Here is a 21888-nt window from a genome sequence, read left to right on the forward strand (position 1 = left end):
CCTCTAGACCATCTCTGCAGGGCTAGAACCGAACAGAAGGGGTTACAGGTCTCCAATGCTCCACATTTTTGAGGAACGGGGGTGACTGGGCCAGGGTGGAGGGAGCCCACGGGAAGGACAAGGGTTCAATAAAGGATGCACTTTAGTGTGGCATGCCTTCAGTCATTCCAACATTGAAACTGACATTGATAAGAAGTACAGCTATGCAAAGGAAAATATCTTGCACTTAATCCAAAAAAAACCAAAATATTAGTCTTCAAACACAGGAATAAAAGGGTCATCTATCCCCAGTGGGTGATGGGAGGTCAGCCTATCGAAAGAGTTGAAGAGCGGGTTTATTTAGGCTATAAAGTCTATACTAGTCCAGCTATTTGCAAAATAGAGCTCGACGTCCGCAACAAAAACATGCAGTTAATCCCACAGAAGAAAAAAAACTAATGAAATATTGTAGATTTTCAATCCTCCCACTAATTAAATACTATCAAGCGAAAGTTATTACTGTTGTCTTATATGGGTTGGAGGCAAAGCCCCTCTTGTAGAATGGTAACTGGCAGAAATGGGAGGGTCTCATATGGAAGAATGTCCTTGGGCTCCCCATGAGCCTTTCCATGTCAAGCCTCAGATTTGAACTGGGCCTGCGCTCATTAAAAGCCCAAGCAGAGTGGAAGCTGATCTCCCTTTTCCAGAATAGTATGACGGCAAAGGAAGATGAGCTATATGCGGATATTAAAGTCCACCTTGTGAATAGTAGATCCAAAATGTTAACAAATCTGAGTACTTGGGCAGAGGAAGGACTATCAAAAGTAGAAATGGATATCGAAACACTAATCCAGAAGCCATTGAAGGTAAAAATTCTAGGACGAAATGGACTGGATAACTACAGTTGCCAATTTGCGTTTGCTGGCAAGTCTGAAATCATTTCTGAAAGTTGACAAAAGGCAGGGTCATCGGGCTAAATATCTAATGAAGTTTCCTGATTGGGGGATCTGGAAAACTTTGTGAGTCTGTCTAAATCTGGTGCATACAGGGGAGGATCTAGCTAAAAGGGGATTGGGGGATACCTCTGGTATTCTTTGCAAAGTAGGAACTATCCCTGAAACATCTGCTTGTGGACTGTAAGGGCACCTTGTCGGTGCCAGATTTGGGGTTGTTTCAGAGAACTTTTTGCCTGAAATGTTTTGGGACAGACTGATATCAGGCCAATCCCAGGCTCTCACAATATCAGTGGTTCGGGTGTTGGAGAGATGCAACTTGATATTCTAATATCTAAGCCCTGTGTTGGGGGGACAAGAGGGAGGAATTTAAATACTTTTCTAAAATGGATTATGTGAGAATTTTTCATGGGTTGACATGGAGCTTGAGGGTGGATAAAATCTAGCAACTGTATGGTCTGATATAATGGTTTTTACTTGTTCTTTGTTTTTGGACTTTTGAGATTAATTGGTTATACTTTTTTTATACCATATAGCACATTCTTTATATTGAATTATGTTTTAAAATGGTTTGTTAAGTACATGTTTGTTTAGAAATTATTTTTATTTAAATTGTAATGTGTTAGTTGCAGTTTTGCAAAAGGTTTGTGAAACCAAATACAATTTTAAAAAAAGAGAATAAAAAATGATAAGTACCTAAAATTCTACACCCAAATCCTTAAGTCATTGAAGCCAACTATGACAGTTAATAACTTTAACTTAACTTATTCAAGGAACAGATGTTTTATTAGAGAAAAAATATGTGTGTGCAGCTAGAGCACCAATATTGGCTGTCACCAAGGAAAAGATTAAAGTACAAACTCAGAAAAGGAGTATCTCTTTGCTTTTAATAATGATCGCGGTCGAGTTAAACAATTGTTCAAACTAGGTTTACAAAGGAAGGTGTGATGAATCCTATTCAGTCATCACTGAACACCAGACTTAAGTCTCCTCCCATGTGGCCAGGGGAAGGCAGTTGCTACTTGATCCTAACCCTGGGGGTGGTTTTATGCAGGAGGATCACATGGGAGAAGATGGCTGTTGGGGAGGGGGTCGGAGGGGATGTGGTGACCCCATTAGGAGGGATGTAGTAATCTCCCCTTCCATGTGAAGAGGATCCTATCAATCCAAATGGTATGTTGTCATTTTTCAAATCCCCCCTAGTTATAAAACCTACCTTGCCAAACATTCCAGGCACGAGAACATTCATGCTTCACATGTACATACATACACGACACCCTTAATCTCCGATGGTTTTGTGCCGACTAGAAATCACCTCTAAAAGACCTAGAGGTTCTATGGACTCCATCTCGCATAAAACCAATGGTACTGCGATGAAGAAGAGGAGAGAGGAGTCAATGTTGAACAGGAGAACCACTAAACTGAATACATAGACTGGTTATGCAGAGGCTCTACTGCGTGGGACATTTAAAAAGGATGTCCGCATTCACTGTGGGTAGAGGAGGCAAAAGGAGGCAAAGCTGCGGGAAAGGGCAGAGGCACGAGAATGAGTCGTGCTGCAGGGAACCAGCGTTCCCAAGTTGCGGTGAGCAGGCAACGTTCACTGGAGAGATGCTGGGCCACGCCGCAGGCAGTGACAGCGGACCACGACTAAAGCAACAGCAGTGAGCAAGCTACCTGGAACGCGGTCGCGCAGTGAGACAGCAGGCTTACTGGCAGAGGAATGCAGACTCCATGGAAGAATGTCTGCATCCAGGAAGATGCCATCTTGGGGCAAATGCTTCACAGCAGAAGCGTGGTGCAGGTTGGAGGTAGTGCCAGATACCGGTGAGGCCGCCCAGGGAAGATGGGGGCTCCAAGGGATTCCGACCAGTATAAGAAGCTGTAAAGAATACCCAACAAGCAGAGAAGAAAGACATTTGCCTAAGTCCTTATATGTGAAATGTCAATAGGGGGAAGGTTAGAGCAAGTGTTGCCATATGTTAATGGAAATTAATGAAGAAAGAGAAAGACAGAACTTGAACAAATCTCCATATACAAAGTATCAATATGGGGTGAGTTGGAACAATTATTACCAAACAAATGAATATAATTGGAGGAGTAAAAAGGTCTAAGCTTGAACAAGTCTCCATACATGAGAGGTCAATGTGGGTAAAGATGGGACAAGTAATACCTTAAGCCAAGAAGGTGTATCCAGTGAAGGAATGCTATACTAAAGGACAATAGGAATGTTAAAGAAGTAGTCCTGGTGAAAAAGGGCACTAGTCAAGAAGAACAAGTTACTTATCTTACCTGTTAACGTTCTTTCGATGGGATGCTCCTCCAACGTATTCCACATCTATGAGAGTAATGACCACAGCTGTGCTGCTTCGGAAACATTTTCGGCGTAGGGGTCCTGCGTCGATGATGTTGATAAGCTGTCCGTCGAGGGTCACCGTCACCAGATGTGATATATAGGACGCACGGCGCCCGTAGCCTCAGTTGTAGTTTTTTCCCAGAACGTGTGGCACCAATCTCCTGCCAGTATGACTGCAGAAAGTCTTGCGGAAACGTAAGCTGCAATCGCATAAGAAATTCTGTAGAGGGGCAGGCTGGGAGGGTTCGATGTGGAATACGTTGGAGGAACATCTCATTGAAAGAACATTACCAGGTAAGATAAGTAACACTTTCTTCGCGGGGATTGTGTCCGACGTATTCCACATCTATGACAGACTCCCAAAGCAGTACCAACACAAGGTGGGTAAAGAATTGACACATTTAGAGTTTTAGAATGCCCAATCAAATTGCTGAATATAGGACTGCCTTACCAAAGGCCAAATCCTGCCCATGGATTTAGTCCAGGGAATAGTGTCTCACAAAGGTATGGACAGAAGCCCATGTGGCTGCTTCGCAAATACTGCGAATCGGAAACGCCCCTCTAAGCCTACTGCAGGGTCCTTACCCGCCAAACAGTAACACTCAGAGATCGTCAAAATGATCCATCTGGACAAGGTCTGCTTGGAAACAGCCTGACCTAAAAGCCTTCTAGCATAACCAACAAAGAGCTGATCGTCCACTCTGACCCGGGACATCCGTGAGAGATAGAAACTCAAAGCTCTCCTAGGATCCAACCTATGGAGCCTCTCCTCTTCCTTACCAGGATGCGGAGGAGGATAAAACGCCGGAAGAATCACCTTCTGGCTTAAATGAAATTCCGACACAACATTCAGAAGAAAAGGATGAACCCTAAGGACAACCCTGTCCTTATGGAACACCGTGAAAGGTGGCTTGGCGGAAAGTGCCTGCAACTCACTCACTCTGCGTACGGAAGTAACCACAACTAAAAATACAGTCTTAAATGACAACAGTCTCAGGGGGCAAGAATGTAAGGGCTCAAATGGAGCTCCCATTAGGAACTTTAAAACCAAATTCAAATCCCATCCCAGCACCTGGAAAGGCGACGGTGGAAACACATTAGTTAGCCCTTTTAGAAACTGAGAAATCAAAGGGATCTTAAAATAAGAACATTCCTCAGACGAGCGCTTCAATATGGACAGCGCCGCCAGGTAACCCTTAATGGTACCTACTTGCAGGCCCTTGTGGGCTAAAGAAAGCAAAAAAGACAAAACTAAAGGAATGGAGCATTGGAAAGGATCCACATTCTGTACCCTGCACCACTCGCAGAACTTTCTCCAACGGCAACGGTACAGGGATTTTGTTGCGGGCCTTCTGGCTGAAAGCAACACCTCCATCACGTCTTCGGGGAGGTCCCAATCCTTATACCTCAGCCTTTCAGATACCAAGCATGAAGGCTGAGAGACTTGACTTCTGGATGAAGAACTCGACCCCCCCCTCCCGTGAGAGCAGATCGTCTCGGTAGGGAAGACGGCGTGGTGGGCAGATGGACATGTCTAGAAGGTCCGGGTATCACGCTCTTCTGGCCCATGTCGGAGCAATGAGGATCATCCGGGAACCGAACCTCCGTAACCTCCGCAACACTTGCGGAATGACGGGGACTGGAGGGAACGCGTAAAGCAGTGGGAAGGACCACTCCACTACGAACGCGTCCCCTAAGGCTCCTCTTGGAGGAAATTCCCACAAGCAGAATCTCTCGCACTTCGGTTGACACTGGTGGCGAAGAGATCCACTTGTGGAGTTCCCCAAAGGGTGAAGATCTCCAAAAGAACTTCCTGAGCCAGCTCCCACTCATGAGAGACCGTGCTCTGCGTGCTCAGAACGTCCACCCCCGCGCTTTCGTCTCCGGCCAGATGAACTGCCGAGATCGAAATCTCCTGCTGGATGGCCCAGAACCAGAGCTGCATCGCCTCCCTGCACAACGGGAGTGACCCTACCCCCCCCCACCCTTTTTGTTGAGTTAGTGCATGACCATTGTATTGTCCTTCATGATCAGGCCATTCTTCCCGCGCACAGACAGCAGAAAAGCCTTCAGGGCTAGCCTGACAGCCCGCAGCTCTAACAGATTCATGTGGAGTCTGGACTCCGACGGAGACCAACAGCCGCTGGCTGTCAGCTCATTGGCATGAGCTCCCCAAAACGTGAGGGATGCGTCCGTCACGATCGTCAACTCCGGCCACGGTTGTCAAAACGGAGCACCCTTCATCAGATTTCCTTCGACAGCCCACCTAGAAGATCCTGTGCGACCAAGGGCAGAATCTGAACGGGATCCGACATCTGCCAGAGAACTGCGACCACTGCATCTTGAGAGCCCACTGCAGAGATCTCATCCACAGCCTGGCCTTTGGCACTAGAAAAATGCAGGATGCCACAAGGCCGAGCAACCTCAAGAACTCGAATGCCAGGAGACTCTGGGCCCGTTGAAACTTGTCCACCATCTGCAGAATGTGATGAGCCCTTACCTGGGGAGGCGCAAACAGCCCCAGGGATGTGTCGAGCACTGCTCCGATGTACTGGAGGCGCTGGGTAGGTGTGAAATGGGACTTTAAATTGAGGGAGACCAGCTTGTGAAGGGAGTGGAAGGTGACGGACAGATGATCCAGGGCTTGCTCGGGAGAACGCGCACTGATCAACCAATCGTCCAGGTAGGGGTAGGCGTGAATCCCCCCCTTTCCTGAGATACGCTGCCACCACCATCATCAGCTTGGTGAAGACCCTCGGGCAGAAGTCAATCCGAACGGCAGGACCCGAAACCGAAAATGGGAGTCGCCAACCGCGAACCTCAGGTACTTCCTGTGCTTTGAATGAATCGGCACATGAAAGTAAGCATCCTTGAGGTCTAGAGACAGCAACCAATCTTGCAGTTGAAGGGCCTGGCAGACTTGATAAAGAGTTACCATCTTGAACTTGTCCGTCCTTCCTGAGGAGCTTGTTCAGCCCCCGCAAGTCCATGATGGGTCTCAATCCCCAGTCTTTTTTTCGGGATCAAAAAATAAGGGGAATACCATCCCTTGTTCCTCTCTGCTACAGGCACCAGTTCTATGGCGCCTTTCTCCAGTAGGGATAGGGTTTCCTGAGCAAGGAGCGGATCAGTACGCTTCAAAGAGAGCTTCCCCGGTGGATTGTCGTGAGGCCTCGGCCAAAAGGGGAGACAGTAGCCGTGGGTTATGATCTGCAGAACCCACACATCTGACGTAATGGCACACCATTCTCCAAGATGCTGCGCCAGTCTGCCCCCAACCGGCGAACCATGGGACATGGCCTCATGACTGAGCGGACGTGGCAGTGCCTGAGGGCAAAGAGGCAACTGCCCGAGTGGCCTTGGCACCTCGAGTACCTTGCTTTCCACCTCTGGTACTCCTAAGATGGCCCCCTTTGACTGGCAGCTCCTCTCGATCTACCAAGGGAAGAGTAGTACCGAAAGGAACCTCCTCTCCATTGCTGTCCCCTAGGACAAAAAGGCGGAGGTTGACGTACTGCAGCGCTCAAAGACTTTGCTGCAGCTTTGGAGGTGTGCAACCTTTCAAGGCACTCGTCAGCCTTGCTGCCAAAAAGATGGACACCATCAAAGGGCATGGTTGAGAAGCTGGGATTGCACATCCGGAACAAACCCCGACTTCCGCAACCACGCAAACCTGCGTATCACGGTGCTCACCGCTATGGACCGGCTGACACAGTCTGCCATGTCCAGACCCGACTGAACAGAGTCACAGATGGCATCCTTGACATCTTCCCCTTCGGGAATATGCTCAGCCGCCAAAGACGCACAATTCTACAGAGTGTGAGTAAATCTTGCCAAGGCACAGACAGAGTTGGCTGCCTTTAAAGCCATACCCCCAGAAGAAAATACCTTCTTCGCCAAACCATCAAAGCGCTTGTCGTCCCTATCAGGAGGGATGGTAGGGTACGCAGCCTGCTTCGCTGGGGCCGTAGCACTACCAACCTCTCCGGAATGGGGTGCGTTGACAAGTAGCAGGGGTCACCACTGGCAGGACGGTATTTTTCGGAAGCGACTTATTCACTGCCGGGAGACTCTCCGGAGGAGTCCAAGCCGCCGCCACCCTTCTTTCCAAAGTCATATTAAATGGCAACACCAGGTCAGTGGGTGGACCTTGGTCCAGGATAGCCGTTAGATCATCCTGAAGAAAATCAACAGAAGGAGCAGACTACTCTAAGTACTCAGTCATCCTCGACATGAGATGCCTATACGAGGATTCGGCATGCGTGCCAGGCTCAGGCCTGCCAAACTCAACCTCTGGAGAGGTGTCAAGACCACTGGCATCATGTAAGGACTGACGGAGGTCTTCCATTTGACTGTGACCAGACAACAGGTCATCAGGAACCTCAGGAGGCACAACCCTCTCCTCACCAGACCCTTCTTCCACCTCCGAAATGTAATCCAAAGGTTGGAATAAATCCAGCCTGGGTGGAGGAACAGAAAAGAGCTCAAAAACAGGCCTCACTGACTTACTGAGCGCCTTCCTCGGAGCATCTCCGGCAAATTCTCCTCAAAAGGCGTCGACATCGACCGAGGCGCCGATGGCTTCGACAACTGTTTCGAGGCCGGAGCCTAGAGAGAGAGAGTCCTTCGACGGACACGGCGCCAATGCCTTCTTGGAAGGCCTCACAGGTTCCGACGGTCTCAAGGGCGTCAAGGACTGGGACCTGGATCTGGCACGGCTATGGCGATCCACCTTGTCCGATCGGGACCTCGACTGCTCCCAATGATCGCGCTGACCACGCGAGCACGAAGGCGTGCGAGCGGTAGCTCTAGCTCGTTCCTTGCCGGCTTCTCTCAAAGGCGTGGACGGAACGGTGCGTTGCGATTCGAAAATCGCCATAATCTGCTGGCAGAATGCGTCCCATTCGGTGAATACTTGGTGGGTCAAGTCACCCGCCGTCTGGCGGAGTCCCCCGATGAGGACAGGGAAGGTGACCAGTGACGGCGCTTCCGAGAATGCCTAGAAGAGGCATAGGAATGGCAGGAACCACTCCGAGACCGAGACCCCCCTGGACTTATGCCGACGCAGAGAGTCGCCCCTCGAGTCGTCGGTCAAAGGCCCAGTAGATTTCAATTTATGGGTTTTAGATACCCTACCTACTGTTAATTTCTTCTTCCGCTCCTGCAAGGCCTTCGATGTCGGGGACTGGCAGTCATCGTAGTCATCGGTGGCGTGGCTTTCGCTGAGGCACCAGAGGCAGACGTTGTGCGGGTCCGTGATGGACATTTTGGAACTGCAGTTCCGACACTTTTTAAAGCCCGCCTTTGGGGTAGAAGAAGAAGACATTTTCGCATCAAAGTATAAGAACCGAGCGCGCCGAGATTCCGAAGCGAACACATTCGCGGAAAAAACTGAACTGAGCCTACTGGCGCCGTGCGTCCTATATATAACATCCGGTGATGTCGACCCTCGACGGAGGCCCTCGAGGGACAGTGTATCATATCAACGTCATCGACGCAGGACGCCTACGCCAAAAATGTTTCCGAACCAGTACAGCTGTGGTCATTACTGTCATAGATGTGGACTACGTCGGAGGACACAATCCCCTTGAAGTAGGGTATCTATAGGCTCCAGAAAAGAATTCCTGGCAAGGGAGTATACTCGGTGATGCACACCAAAGGCATAGAGGAATTCCTGCAGGAGAGTACACCAGGAACCTTTCTAATGAGACATTATTGGTTAAAAAGAGACTTCCTGGCAGGGGAGTATACGAAGGTGTCTTTTGTAAGAAATGGTTGTTTTAAAGAGCATCACATTAAACGACTTTTTCTAAGGAAACTACTGTGAAATCCTTAAGGAAGCAGGAGCTTAAAAAGAATACGTTATCCAACCTCAAGAAGTGGTTGTTTAAAAGAAACACCTTTGTCATCCTCGAAAAGTGGTTGTGTGAAACAGGCATTTTTCTTAACTTTAAAGATCCAATATTTGAGAGAGACATTTTGCCTTGTTTGAAATATTGCTTGAAGGAAACATCCAGGGGTGGACATCCTTAACAAGCGGTTGTGAGAAACACACAATTTGCCATCATTGAGGAGCTCCCAATTGAAAGGAACACTTTTGCCATTCTGCCAAAGACATTTAGAGGAAGGGTAAAAATCCCCATTTAAATCTAAGGATTGCCTTGTTGAACTTATCTTTTCACTTTCTTTGAACACTTTTCTGACTAAGCTTACATCAGAAAAACTTCTCCTTACACTCTTGGTTGTTTTATCTAGTGTGAGGGTCAGATCAATGTTTTGTACACAGGGACAGCATTTATAATTTTGAAGAGACACAGACAGATCTTTAGTTTTGGTTTCCTAGGTAGGGAAACTCTTTATAGGATAGGGACAGAAAAGCCTTTATCCAACCCTTTTCTTTTCATAAAGATGTCTGATGTTGAAAACACTAACACTGTGTAGCCGCCTCTAATTTCTGACTCCTTCCAAAAGCACAGAGGATAACTGCCCCATTTTCTCCTGTACCTAGGTCAAAATGTTTTGGGGCTACAAAAATAGTATTCTCTCAAGGCAAGGACATTTTTAACTAGGAAGAGGCAGGAGATAAATGATATCAAGGTTACTTGAATGTTAAGTGCAGTTCATGTTTGTCATTTTTCTAATGGTGAAGTTCCATAGCACACTTTGGTGCAAAGAGTTATGACATTCTATCGAAGATTATTCTCGAAGAAAGAAAAACAATGCTGTGCCTTTGTGATTAATACAGTCCTAATATAAGAAGACCGCAAACAGATTGAAAAAAGAAAACATTTCACCCTGCAACAAATCATCAGATAAGGAGGTAAAATCTGCAACGTGTACTAAGTAAAATGGTCTGAAATAAGTTAATAAGTACGAAGAAACACAAAACTAAACACTCTGAAAAACCTCAGGGCATTCAACCTACTAGTTACAGGTTTACCATCTGTTCAATGCAAGGTACAATTTCAAGGTTGTAAAAGAGAGACCTTTGCATAGATATTTAAAAAGGCAAAACTGGACATGGACATTTGGATACACACATCCTCTACCCCCACACATTTAAAAAAATAAATTCCTGGGACTCTGACAAGCTCCAGTACTTCTCTCGAATTGCTACATCAGGTCTAGAGAATGCTATGGTTGTTGGACCACATGAGGAAGATGACACAGCCAAAACTGCAAGTGGGATACCCCCTTTGTCCACATCAAACATGTGGGAGCATTTTTCCATGCGAAGAATGAGGAGGAAGGTTTGGAAGCGCTTTGTGGCTCCAAACAATCAATTTTGAAATCTTATAATTCTGTCTTTTAATTTGTTTACATGTACCAATAGTGTAAAACGCAGAAACCCAGAACATGCCCCACTATTTGGATTATCCATGAACCCCTGATAACACCTCATGGTAAAGATTAGCAACATTAATTGCTGTAATGAGAAGCTAGATCGTTACATGATTTGAAAATAAATAACTATGAAATGCACAATGCTGGATTGTTACAAAGCGCTCTCGGAACTCTACTCTATATTTTGCTTCTTTTGGAAGGTATTAACTCTGCCATTGTCTCAGATTTCATGATTACATTTTATCACTATCTTTACGGATTCCTGGACACACTATCCAAGCACCCAGGAATCCAGGTGCTCTTCCCTAATAGGGCAAATTAGTTAAGAATTGTAATGAAGGGGTTAAAGTATCGTACCTGATGATGGGTAGGTCGCGGCCCGGGTGCAAACTAAGGAAAGGAATGAGACAAACACAAAAGGAATAGGCACAGGTAGTCAGAAACAACCAACTGAACAGAAAGAACAACATTTCTAGCAATGCATAAAATAAAGAAAACCACAAATAATGCAAGCTCTTCTGCAGGACATTGACAAGCTCCAAAATCCACATCACCATAGGCAATGCACTGGGGTCCGAGATGAAGGCCCTCTTCAGCAGACAAAGACCCTACGGTATCATAAGATACTTGTGCTCAACTAAAGGACCCAGTTACTTACTTAGAACGCAGAGTCCCTTTTACTGCTCTTGCTGTCCAGCGCTTTGTTCGACGCCCACATCACATTATGGTCCTGAACACAGACTTGTCACCTAAATCAATTGCCGAGAACGCCAGAGATTTCTTTTTCAGATCTCGCAAGGCTGAACCCAAATTTTATATTTACTGTCGGAACCAGAGGTTTGCAATCTTTGACTCGCCAAACATTTTGGACTGCAACTCCCATTTTCCCTAACCAGTACGCTTAAAGTACCATTGGAGTCCGAGATTAAAACATCTGGAGATCTACACATTGCAGACCCCTGATTGTAACTCGATGCATACAATCTTCATTTCTATACCTTTTAATCTTCACAGAAAGCACCAGTCTCACACTTTGAACAAAAAATCTATAATCTTGCTATTCTAAATTATGCCTATATAGATGCAGTCTTTACTTCCCAAAATGTCATATCTTTGTATTTATTTGTCTCCACATAATTTTGTCTCATTAAACATTTCAACATATACATTTGCTTCATCACGTGCCACTGATAAAACCATTGCCGCGCATATAATCCTCACTAAAACTGAATATATTTTTTACAATGCCATCTTCATGCTCCATTTTATGACATTTTGAACATCTTGTCTTTGCCATAGAGATTAAACTACAACTTGCACTGATGCATGCCATTTGCAGAATTCTTGTGTATAGTGAAACTATATCTAATCCTATTAAGATATTGTCTTACGCTGTCGGATCCAGCACCTCAAGCAAAGAAATTGCCTTAATAGTAATTTTGAGGCAAGACTTCCTCTTAAACCCAATTTGATTTAAATAGGTATTAGAAAATGTTAAATGAATGAAAATGATTCCAACGTTCAATTGGGTGGGACCTTATACAGGGGGAAATCTAACAACTGGACCCCCCCCCACGAACAAGGCATGTGAAATTAACAATTTTAAGTCCCGTCCTTTTTTTACGAATGCTCGTAAATCGAATGGTCTTGTGTACCACAATCTGACCCAATCACAGGTCTCTATGCAATTCTATGCCCTCCCGTTCCCTGCCCTCACCGCCTCCCATCACCATCCCAGTTTTGTTTTTTTGGTGGGTTAAGGCCTAACCCAAATAGGTTAATTTAAAACAGATAAATGGCTTTTATAGTGACATGTCTAGGAATGTCATCTGTGATGTGAAACGCTTACAGAAATAACAGATACTGACAGGTTCTGGCCATTATAGTCACCAAGGAACCATTTTCTATCGGGCAGAGACTGGCACACCCAGCACTGTGCTTGATTCTATAGACACATAACTTTTAAATATTCTTTCAGGTTATCATTTCAGCTTCTTCTAAGGTTTTGTCAATTTATACAAGGGGTGGAGGGAGGCGCGCAGAACATACGCAGGCCTGTCACTCCAAAGATTCCCTCTGGCAAACCTCCGCAATGGTCTCTAACTTTTCCCAGGAACAAACTTCCACCAGTGTACAATCTGTCTCTTACTGTTTCTAAACTCTGGATTCCCTTCTCCTTAATTCCAGATTTGGTTAGGGTCGTCCCAGAATACTTTTTGAGTCTCTCCCAGGACTGCTCTCTTCCCTCTTCTGTTGGAATTGGGTCATCTCCGTAGTGTATACCTGGTGTTACTTCTGGATCCCTCAGAAATCCACAGGATAACCTATACAAGGATCTTTATCACTCTCCCTATGAGTAATCTGTGATTTAGGCATCCCCAATACGGTACCGTACATTTCACTGAATCTTTTTCACCTAGTCGGAAATCTTCACTTTTTTTGTTCTTTGTATTTTGTAGGTAAGTGAGTACATTTGAAAACATAGATGGGGGTGGGGTAAGAGCAAAGGATAAGGTAGGGGGACGTGGGGGAGGCATGGTGTCTCCCACCGCATGATAAAAAATCCATTCGAAGAAAAGAAAAAAAAATGTTTAAAAAATAAATCTAATATTTCACCTTTAGGTGAAGTGGATTTTGTGAAATCACAGACATCCACCCCAATAGGTTGTCTAATTGGATTGGTTGCTCTGATTGTATGACAAAAAATTACAACCTAAACATATGATTTGCAACAAGCAATTGCTCACACTGCACAGTAAAAGGAAATCACTATTTTGTTGCAATAAAAAAGTTACTAAACAGATTTGTATGCACTTTGCCTTCTGGAAAATACAAATATAAGCCTATCAAAGTGAGCTATTTTCTCAGTCGTCAAACTGCTTCTCATATTTCAAAATATATTCCAATCAACATAAGACTAACATTCTGAAAGGCCTCATTCTGCAGATGCTGGTCATTTAAGTTTCCTCTGGCTACAATGGTTAAAGAGATCTGTATATTTTGACCGGACTACATACTGGAGGGCTACACAGTGAGAGTGCTTGTGAAATACCTTGATCAGCATGACACCAAGCCATGGGTTTACATTGAAAATTCCTTACTTGATCCAGTGTACAGGGAAGAATGTCTATGGGTTCCACAGTCGAAGATCCTGAAGATAAAGAACAAGTTACTTACCTGTAACTATTGTTCTCCAGCACAAGTCTGGCATGGATTCACATGCTCATGAATATTCCCAGTCATCAGGCTGGGAATCCTCAGTAAAAGAAAAACTGTTTCACTTACAAAGCTGTATTTCTTCCATAAACCAATCACTGTCCTCTTGGTGATACTGCCCCCAGCCAATGACAGCCCTCTCCCCAAACCCCACCTCTGGCAGCCAGCTTCAGATTTGGTAAGCAGGTAAAGTGGTAGTATGACCAAGAAGAGCCGCAGAGGGGAAGGAGGGAGGGTTCGTATGTGAATCCACGCCAAACCCATGCTGGAGAACAATAGTTACAGTTAAGTAACTTGTTCCATCTCCAACATGGGGTCTGGCATGGTTTCACATGCTCATTAATAATGAATGCACAGCAGTACAACATTACACAACCACGGGAGGTGGCAAGGATTAAACAGAAGCAATTCACTCTTACCTCTGGAACAGACTCACCTCAAGCGAACAGGTTGCATAGCACTGCTTGGCCTATTCTGGACTCCTCCCTGGAATCCCTGTCGATGCAGTAGAACTTTGTGAAGGTGTGCGTGGACCTCCACTTAGCAGCCCTGCAGATGTCAGCCGGGGCACACCAGCTAGGAACGCCATCGTTGCAGTGATCGCTCGGGTGGAATGGGCTCCGACGGCCGGGCAGCGGTCGGTTTGGCTACCGATGACGGTGCATGATGCAGCCAGAGAGCCACCTTGAGATGGAAGCCTTGAACAAAGCCTTTCCATGGTGCAAAGGATCAATGTTCACGAACAGCTGTGAAGTCTTTTGAAAACTCTTTGTGAGTGCCACGTAGAACTTCAGGGCACAAGCAATGTCCAGCAAGTGCTAGGCCCTCTCAGCCGGAGACTAAGGTTTCGGGAAAAAAACAGGCAACATCAAGTTTGTTGAGGTGAAATTCCGACTGAACTGTCGGCATGAAAGAGGGGTGTGTCCGCAGCACCACCCTCGATTTGTGGAACGTCAGTTATGGCAGGTATGGCTGTTTGCAGGACAGGGTCTTTATCTCACCCACCCTCCTGGTAGAGGTGATGGCCATGAGGAAGGCCGTTTTCCAAGAGAGAAACTTGAGGGCCCCCCCCCCATGAGCCTCGTCGGAACCACGTTGATTTCTTATGCCGAGGCAGGAGCCTTCACTGGCGGGAAAGATCGAAAAAGTCCTTTGAGGAACTCCTTGACGAGTCGATGAGACCAAAGTTAAGACCTTCCCGGAGACCTGGTGTAGCGGGAGACAGTCACCAGATGTACTTGCGCCAGTCCAGCCATGGCCAAGGATAGCAAGTATGAAGAATCTGCGGGGCCGTGACCCTCAGGGGGGTAATCTTCTGCGACCGGCACCACATAGCGAAACGATTCCACTTGTGACTGTAGCACTTCAGAGTCGACGATGCCCTGGCATTGGCGAGGACCTCCCTGCAGTCCACTGGCTACCCATCCTCCGAATTCTAGGGCTGCAGGAGCCAAGCCCTCAGAGGTTGAGCGATCCTGGGTTGTGATGCAGGATGGCACCTCCTTCTCTGGTGAAAAGATCCGGGACCGCTGGTACCTGGACCGGTGGCTTTGCCGCCGACAGGCTGAGAAGGTCCAGATACCAAATCTGCCTCGGCCACGCCGGAGCGATGAGTATCATCCTGCACTGACACTGAGTGTGTTGATGACTTGTAGCAGGAGAGGCAACAGAGGAAACGCGTACAGAAACATCCCCTCACACAGGAAGGAGAACGCATCCCCCAGGCTCCTCGGCTGATGGAATCTGCTGGCAAACTACTGGCATTTGGAGTTCGCCGTCGTAAACACGTCGATCTGTCCCACTTGGCAAAGTTATGGTCCACTTGGTCCTGCCGAAATTCACACTCGTGGCAGGAGCGCAACTCCCTGCTGAGGGAGTCTGCAATGGTGTTCTTGACCCACGCTAGGTGAAGGGGGATGAGGAACATTTCTTGTCCGACAGCCCAGTGCCACAGTTCCTGCGCTTCCTTGGAAACGGCCGGGGAGCGAGTGCCCCTTGTTTCCTTATGTAGAACATTGTGGTGGTGTTCTCCATGAAGAGGTTGCATCTGTAACCTGCAGAGGCAAACGAGGTAGATGCAGGACGACATCATGCCGAGCAACGACGTGATGGTCCACACCGTGCCCGTCTTCATCGGCAACAGACGCTGCAACCTTCCCCTGAATGGCTGCTACCCTCTCCGAGGGCAAAGCTAGGCAGGACACTTTATTGAGTTTGGCTCCCAGGAACAGCGCGTTCTGCGACTGTCAAGCAGGACTTTGGATAATTGACAAATACCAGATCTGTCAGCAGCTTGACTGCCAACTCCCAGGAGCGGGCCCGGATGACCCAGTCGTCGAGGTACGGGTATATGTGAATACCCCGTAGTCGCAGATTGGCCGCCACCGGTGCCAGTGTCAAACTCAGACTGTTCGGAGTCGGTTTGAAAAGTTCCCTCATCCGCCTCACCTGAACTGCTGGTACTTGGAGTAGGCATCTTCTTTACTCCTCGGATCCTGTAGTCTTTTTTTTTTTAATGGAGGTATGGTCAACCTTGAAAGGAAGCCACAGCGACCCACTAGGGGACTAGCAGGCCTGTGACCTTGCTTCCAGGATAGCCGAAAAAAGGTGAAAAAGCCTCTTCAGGCATAAATAAAACCGGACTGCAGATGGCTTTGAGTGGCTTGAGATGTTGCAAGATAGCACAAGGAGGAGATATTGCCACTGAAGACTCTTGAGGCAGGTTTGTTTCCAGGTCTGGCAACCGGGGGTAAGAAACCAGGGAGTTGAAGCAAACAATAAGGGGAGAACTCTGAGTCCCACGGAGAGAGAAGAGAAGAGGATCTGTGCTGCAGCAGCAGTTGAAAACGCTAACAAAAAGGGGAATGGGAACCAGCAAAGAATGTAAGGCAGCCCAGCGAGGAAAGTGAGCCGGGCGCAAGAGAAAGAGCTGGCGCACCAGCAGGATAGAGGGAGAAGCAGTGAAAGGAAAGGGAGAGAGGGGCCGCGAGCAGGGGGAGGGAGCCTGCCAAGAGCAGCAAGAGGGAAAGCCTAGAGAAAGAGAAGAAAAGGCAACAGGGAGCGGCAGATATCCGACAGAGGAAAACGAAAGCATGTGTAAACCCAAAGGGGAAAATGCTAACTGGGTTGCAAAGCGCTGACCGCCAGGAAAAATATGGAATATGCACCTCCTGGGGGCAGCCATGTTGAAAAAAAGACTAGACCGCGTCTAAAGATGCAGAGAACACAGTGATGGCACAATCAATGGAGACAAGTACTCCATTGATTCCACAAGCGCCAGTTGACCAGGCGGGTGACAGCCAGGCACTTCCTGAACAATCTGGGGACCGATTGTAAGCCGGAGGGTAGGGCCTTGAACTGGTAGTGCTGTCCCTGCACTACGAAGCATAAAAACCTGCGGTGTTTCCTATGAATGGGGGTGTGAAAGTAGGCGTCCTCCAGGTCCATCAACATCAAGAAATACCCTCTTTCCAGTTGGCCGAGCATGTGCTGCAACATGACCATCCTGAATTTCTGAGACTTGAGGTACTTGTTTAGACGTTGCAGGTCTAGAATGGGCCTCCAATTCCACTCCCCCGCCCGTCGTCTTTCTTACCAAGAAGTATCTGGAGTAGACTCCAAAGCCTCAGAGTCGCTGGGGAACCAACTCTATCGCCCCCTTTTGCAACGCTGACCTAATCCCCTATAGACCTGGGAACGACCTGTGTGGGCGTCCTGGGTCATGGACTTGGAAGGCTGACGGTACAAGGAAGAGAAACCTTTCAACGACCTGCCCGACTTTCCTCTGGAAGAACGAAAGGAAGAGCGGTGCTGTTGGAGTGTGCACACGGCAGAGGCCGTCTCCGTATCCGCCTTGATGGCCTGTAGGGACTTGTCAACGGCCTTTCCGAAAAGGTTATCTCAGTCGAAAGGCATGTCCAGTACCTTTGTTTGGATCTCGTGACGGAAATCTGTGGCCTTCATCCAGCCTTGGCGATGAAGACAGACACTGTTCCCCATCTGGCAGAACCCCGAGTCGGCCACGTCCAGCACCACTGTGATGGCGGGATCCAATGCTATCTCTCCCTCCTGGAAGAGGGTGCTCGCCTCCATCCTCTTGTCGTGGAGGATGAACTCCAGAATAGGCCCCAGCTTGTACCACAGCTACTCGTAGTACCTGGTTAGGATTGCCAGTGCGTTGGCCGCCTTGATGGTGGACGCTGAGGTGTAGATTACCTCCCTCCTCATGGCGTCTAACTTCTTACCCTCGCTGTCCAGAGGGAATGAAGACGAGGACGGGTTAGATGACCGCTCCCTCGCGGTCACCAAAACCACAGAATCCGGGGATGGTTGCAACCTCAGGCACTTGGGTGCCTACTCCGGTACCCAGTACTACTACTACAGTCTAGCCCGCTTGGCTGGAGTCGTGCAAGGGTTCTTTAAGAGGGCCAGGCCCTCCTCTCAGACGTCGTCCAGGAGGGGTACCACCATGATTGTCTTCCTCTTGGCCTTGCGCCTCGGAAACCCTCCTTCCTGGTCTCCTCGGGCACCAGATGGAACAGCTTGGAGGCTTTGGCGATCATAGTATGGAACGATCCCACCTCGTCCGGTGGGGACGCCCTAGGCTACCAGGAGCAACTGCCCGCTCCGATGATGTCGTCTGTCATCATGGTAGTATCTGTACCAGTGTCTATGTATGCTGGGGGAGATGGGACCCGACGCGGGTGTGGAGGCTGAAAAGGGGGGCTTTCTATTCTTCATCAGCGGTTTATCAAGGGCCTGGGGGATCGTTGGAACAGGACCTTGTGGCATCCTCTTCTGAATCTCCATCACCAAGCTGTGGAGGATTGATAGGATGTCCAGAGAGACATCGCTCGGCAGAACTGGCATGATCAAAACACTGGGCCATGTGCCCTCATCGTCATCCTCTTCCACGTCCTCGTGGACTGTGTGCAGGGCCTCCATATCCTCGTCCCCCGTGGACAAAATTTCCAATGCCGAGCCCTGGCCTGGGACTGATCTGGGGCCTCCCTGCCCCCTTCTTTTTTCACCCAGAGGGGCTGGAACCGGTTTCTGAGGGGGTGTCCCCTTCTCGAGATTGCCGGCAGACCTTGTCAAAGTCACCACGGCAGCTTCTCGCCTCGGAGGGAGGAATACCTTCAGTGCTTTGGGGGCTACCCTCTCATGGTCAGTCCATTTAGCTTTCGAAAGAGCAGCTGCCACCAGCTCTATCATCCACGAAGACCTGTCTTGAGCCGCTTGGGCCTTCTTAGGCAGCTCGGCCTTCACCTCCGTCCGCGTCTTCTCAGGCTTCTCCCGCAGGTTAGCCGGGTTGGACGACTTTCTCTTCGAGGAGAAGCTTGATTGCCGGCTGGCAATGGAGGCGGAGGGTGATTTTGATCGCGCCCTGCCTGCCGTGGGACTCGCTTCCGCTGCGACCCCAGAGGACGTAGACTTGTGGTGCTTGGCCTTATCTTGGGCCCCCACAGATGAGGCACCCTCACAGGACTTAGAAGCCCGCTCCTCGGACCGACCGGCCTTGGGTGAGGCATGCCCCTGCATGGAGCAGAGGCCTTGGCGTTCAGCCACACCGCCAGTCTACTGTGCTTGTCCTTTGTCATCTTCTTGGAGAATCCATTGCAAATCTCAATCCTCTTCCTTGTGATACGGATGCAGGCAGTAGGGGCATTGTAGGTGCTTGTCCTCCACAAACACGTTCCGGAGCCCGCACTTGGTGCAGGGCTTGATGAAGGATCTTCCTTTTTTCTTCTCCTCTGTCATGGTCGCGGGGCACGAAGTAGACCCAATGGCCTTCTGGAAACTTTGCCCATCTTCGCCCTTGAAGGGCGTTGAAGTTTACCGACAACTGATTCCCGTTGTCGGCCGATGGAGAGAAGGGCACACAGGATCTTTTGGAACAAAAATAGAAACTTTCCACAAAAAACCTAGAAGTAGCTTGCAGAGCATAACACGAGGACTCCGAACACTGAAGCGTGCAGTAAAAATCTGAAGATGGCTGGCAGGGGAGGGGCTTAGGGAGAGGGCTGTCATTGGCTGGGCGCAGTATGACGCAGAGGACAGTGATTGGTTTATGGGAGAAGAACAAGTTACTTACCAACTGGTAACGTTCTTTCGACTGGACGTTCCACATCTTTGACATGTAATGTCCACAGCTGTGCACTTCGGAAACTTTTTCAGCAGAGGGCTTCCTGCGTTGTCGACGTCGGGTCGATGTCCCTCGAAGGCCTCCGTCGAGGGCGACGACACCGGATGTACTAAATAGTAAACGTAAGCTGCAATCGCAAAGGAAATTCTCCAGAGCGACAGGCTGGGAGGGCGATGTGGAGGAACATCCAGTCCAAAGAACGTTACCAGTTGGTAAGTAACTTGTTCTTCGAATGGATTGTGTCCTCCAACGTATTGCACATCTTTGATAAACTCCCAAAGCAGTACCAAAATGGAGGAGGGAAAAGAATTTGGCATAACCATCAGATTGCGTAATAAAGAACCGCCTTACCAAAGGCCATATACTGACCATGGATTGTAACCAGGGAGTAATGTTTAACAAAGTTGTGGATTGAAGCCCATGTGGCGGCATCACAAATGTTCCTAATAGGAACCCACCGCTGGAGGGCTGTGGAAGTAGCCACGCCCCTAGTGGAATGAGCTTGCAACCCTTCAGGAGGGTCCTTACCCGCCAATCGGTAACACTCCATAATGGTGAGGATAATCCACTTGGACAAGGTCTGTTTGGTAACAGCCGGGTCCAAATGGTGTCCAACATATCCTACAAAGAGTTGATCGTCCACTGTGACCCTGGGCATCCTAGAAATGTAAAAGCACAGAGCTCTCCTACGATCCAACCGATGGAGTCGCTCCTCTTCCTTACCAGGATGAGGAGGAGGGTAGAAAAATTGAAGAACCACCTTGTGACTCAAATGATATTCAGAAACTACCTTAGGTAGAAACGAGGGACATACCCGCAGTACAACCCTGTCCTTGTGAAACACAGTAAAGGGTGGCTTAGATGAAAGTGCCTGTAATTCACTCACTCTGTGAGCGGAAGTAACCACAACCAAAAACACAGTCTTGAAGGACAGTAATCTCAAAGGACAAGAGTGCAAAGGTTCAAACGGAGCACCCATGAGAAATCTCAAAACCAAATTCAAATCCCAAACCGGCACCTGGAAAGGGGACGGCAGGAATACATTAGTCAGTCCTTTAAGAAACTGAGAAATCAAACAAATCTTAAAATAAGAACATTCTTCAGACGAGAACTTGAAGATAGACAGCGCCGCCAGGTAACCCTTTATGGTACCCACTTGAAGGCCCCTGTGGGCCAAAGAAAGTAAGAAAGACAAAACCATAGGAATGGAGCACTGAAAAGGATCAACATTGTGATCTCCGCACCAGTTGCAGAATTTACGGCAAGGGTACAGGGATTTTGTTGCAGGCCGCCTGGCCGAAAGAAACCCCTCCATCAAGTCATCCGGGAGGTCCCAATCCTTATACCTCAACCTTTCAGATACCAAGCGTGAAGGTTGAGAGTCTTGACCTCTGGATGAAGAACCCGACCTCCCAACCCCTCGCACAAGAGCAGATCCTCTCGGTAGGGAAGACGGCGTGGAGGGCAGTTGGACATTTCTAGAAGGTCCGGGTACCACGCTCTCCAGGCCCAATCCAGAGCAATGAGGATCATGTGGGAAACCGAACCTCCGTAACCTCTGCAACACTTGAGGAATGACGGGGACTGGAGGAAACGCGTACAATATTGGGAACGATCAATCCACCACAAACGCATCTCCTAAGGCTCCTCTTGGAGGAAATTCTCTTGAGCACAATCTCTCGCATTTCCGGTTGACACTGTTGGCGAAGAGAACCACTTGCGGGGTTCTCCAAAGGGCGAAGATCTCCTGAAGGACTTCCTGAGCCAACTCCCACTCATGAGAGACCATGCTAAGCCTGCTCAAAGTGTCTAGCGCTGCATTTTCGTCTCCGGCCAGATGAACTGCCGAGATCGAAATTTCCAGAGCTGCATTGCCTCTCTGCACAACGGAAGTG

At 48.2% G+C, this 21888-nt stretch overlaps 1 protein-coding gene across 12 annotated transcripts in view; it reads right to left on the reverse strand.

Moving 5' to 3' along the window:
• The window catches only part of EIF4G3 (eukaryotic translation initiation factor 4 gamma 3), a 4880525-nt gene that overhangs the window by 3920829 nt on the left and 937808 nt on the right, over positions 1-21888 (reverse strand). For 10 of the 12 annotated variants that reach the window (XM_069610350.1, XM_069610346.1, XM_069610342.1 and 7 more), the window contains one exon: positions 10990-11022. The exons of the other annotated variants lie outside the window; for them this stretch is intronic. In XM_069610350.1, coding sequence (XP_069466451.1) covers positions 10990-11022 — 33 coding nt within the window. The remainder of the gene's footprint in view (positions 1-10989; positions 11023-21888) is intronic. 12 annotated transcript variants of the gene reach the window in all.

The sequence above is a fragment of the Ambystoma mexicanum genome, chromosome 8, assembly GCF_040938575.1.
Source record: "Ambystoma mexicanum isolate Mex_15411 chromosome 8, UKY_AmexF1_1, whole genome shotgun sequence".
In the NCBI taxonomy this organism is placed as follows: Eukaryota; Metazoa; Chordata; class Amphibia; order Caudata; family Ambystomatidae; genus Ambystoma; species Ambystoma mexicanum.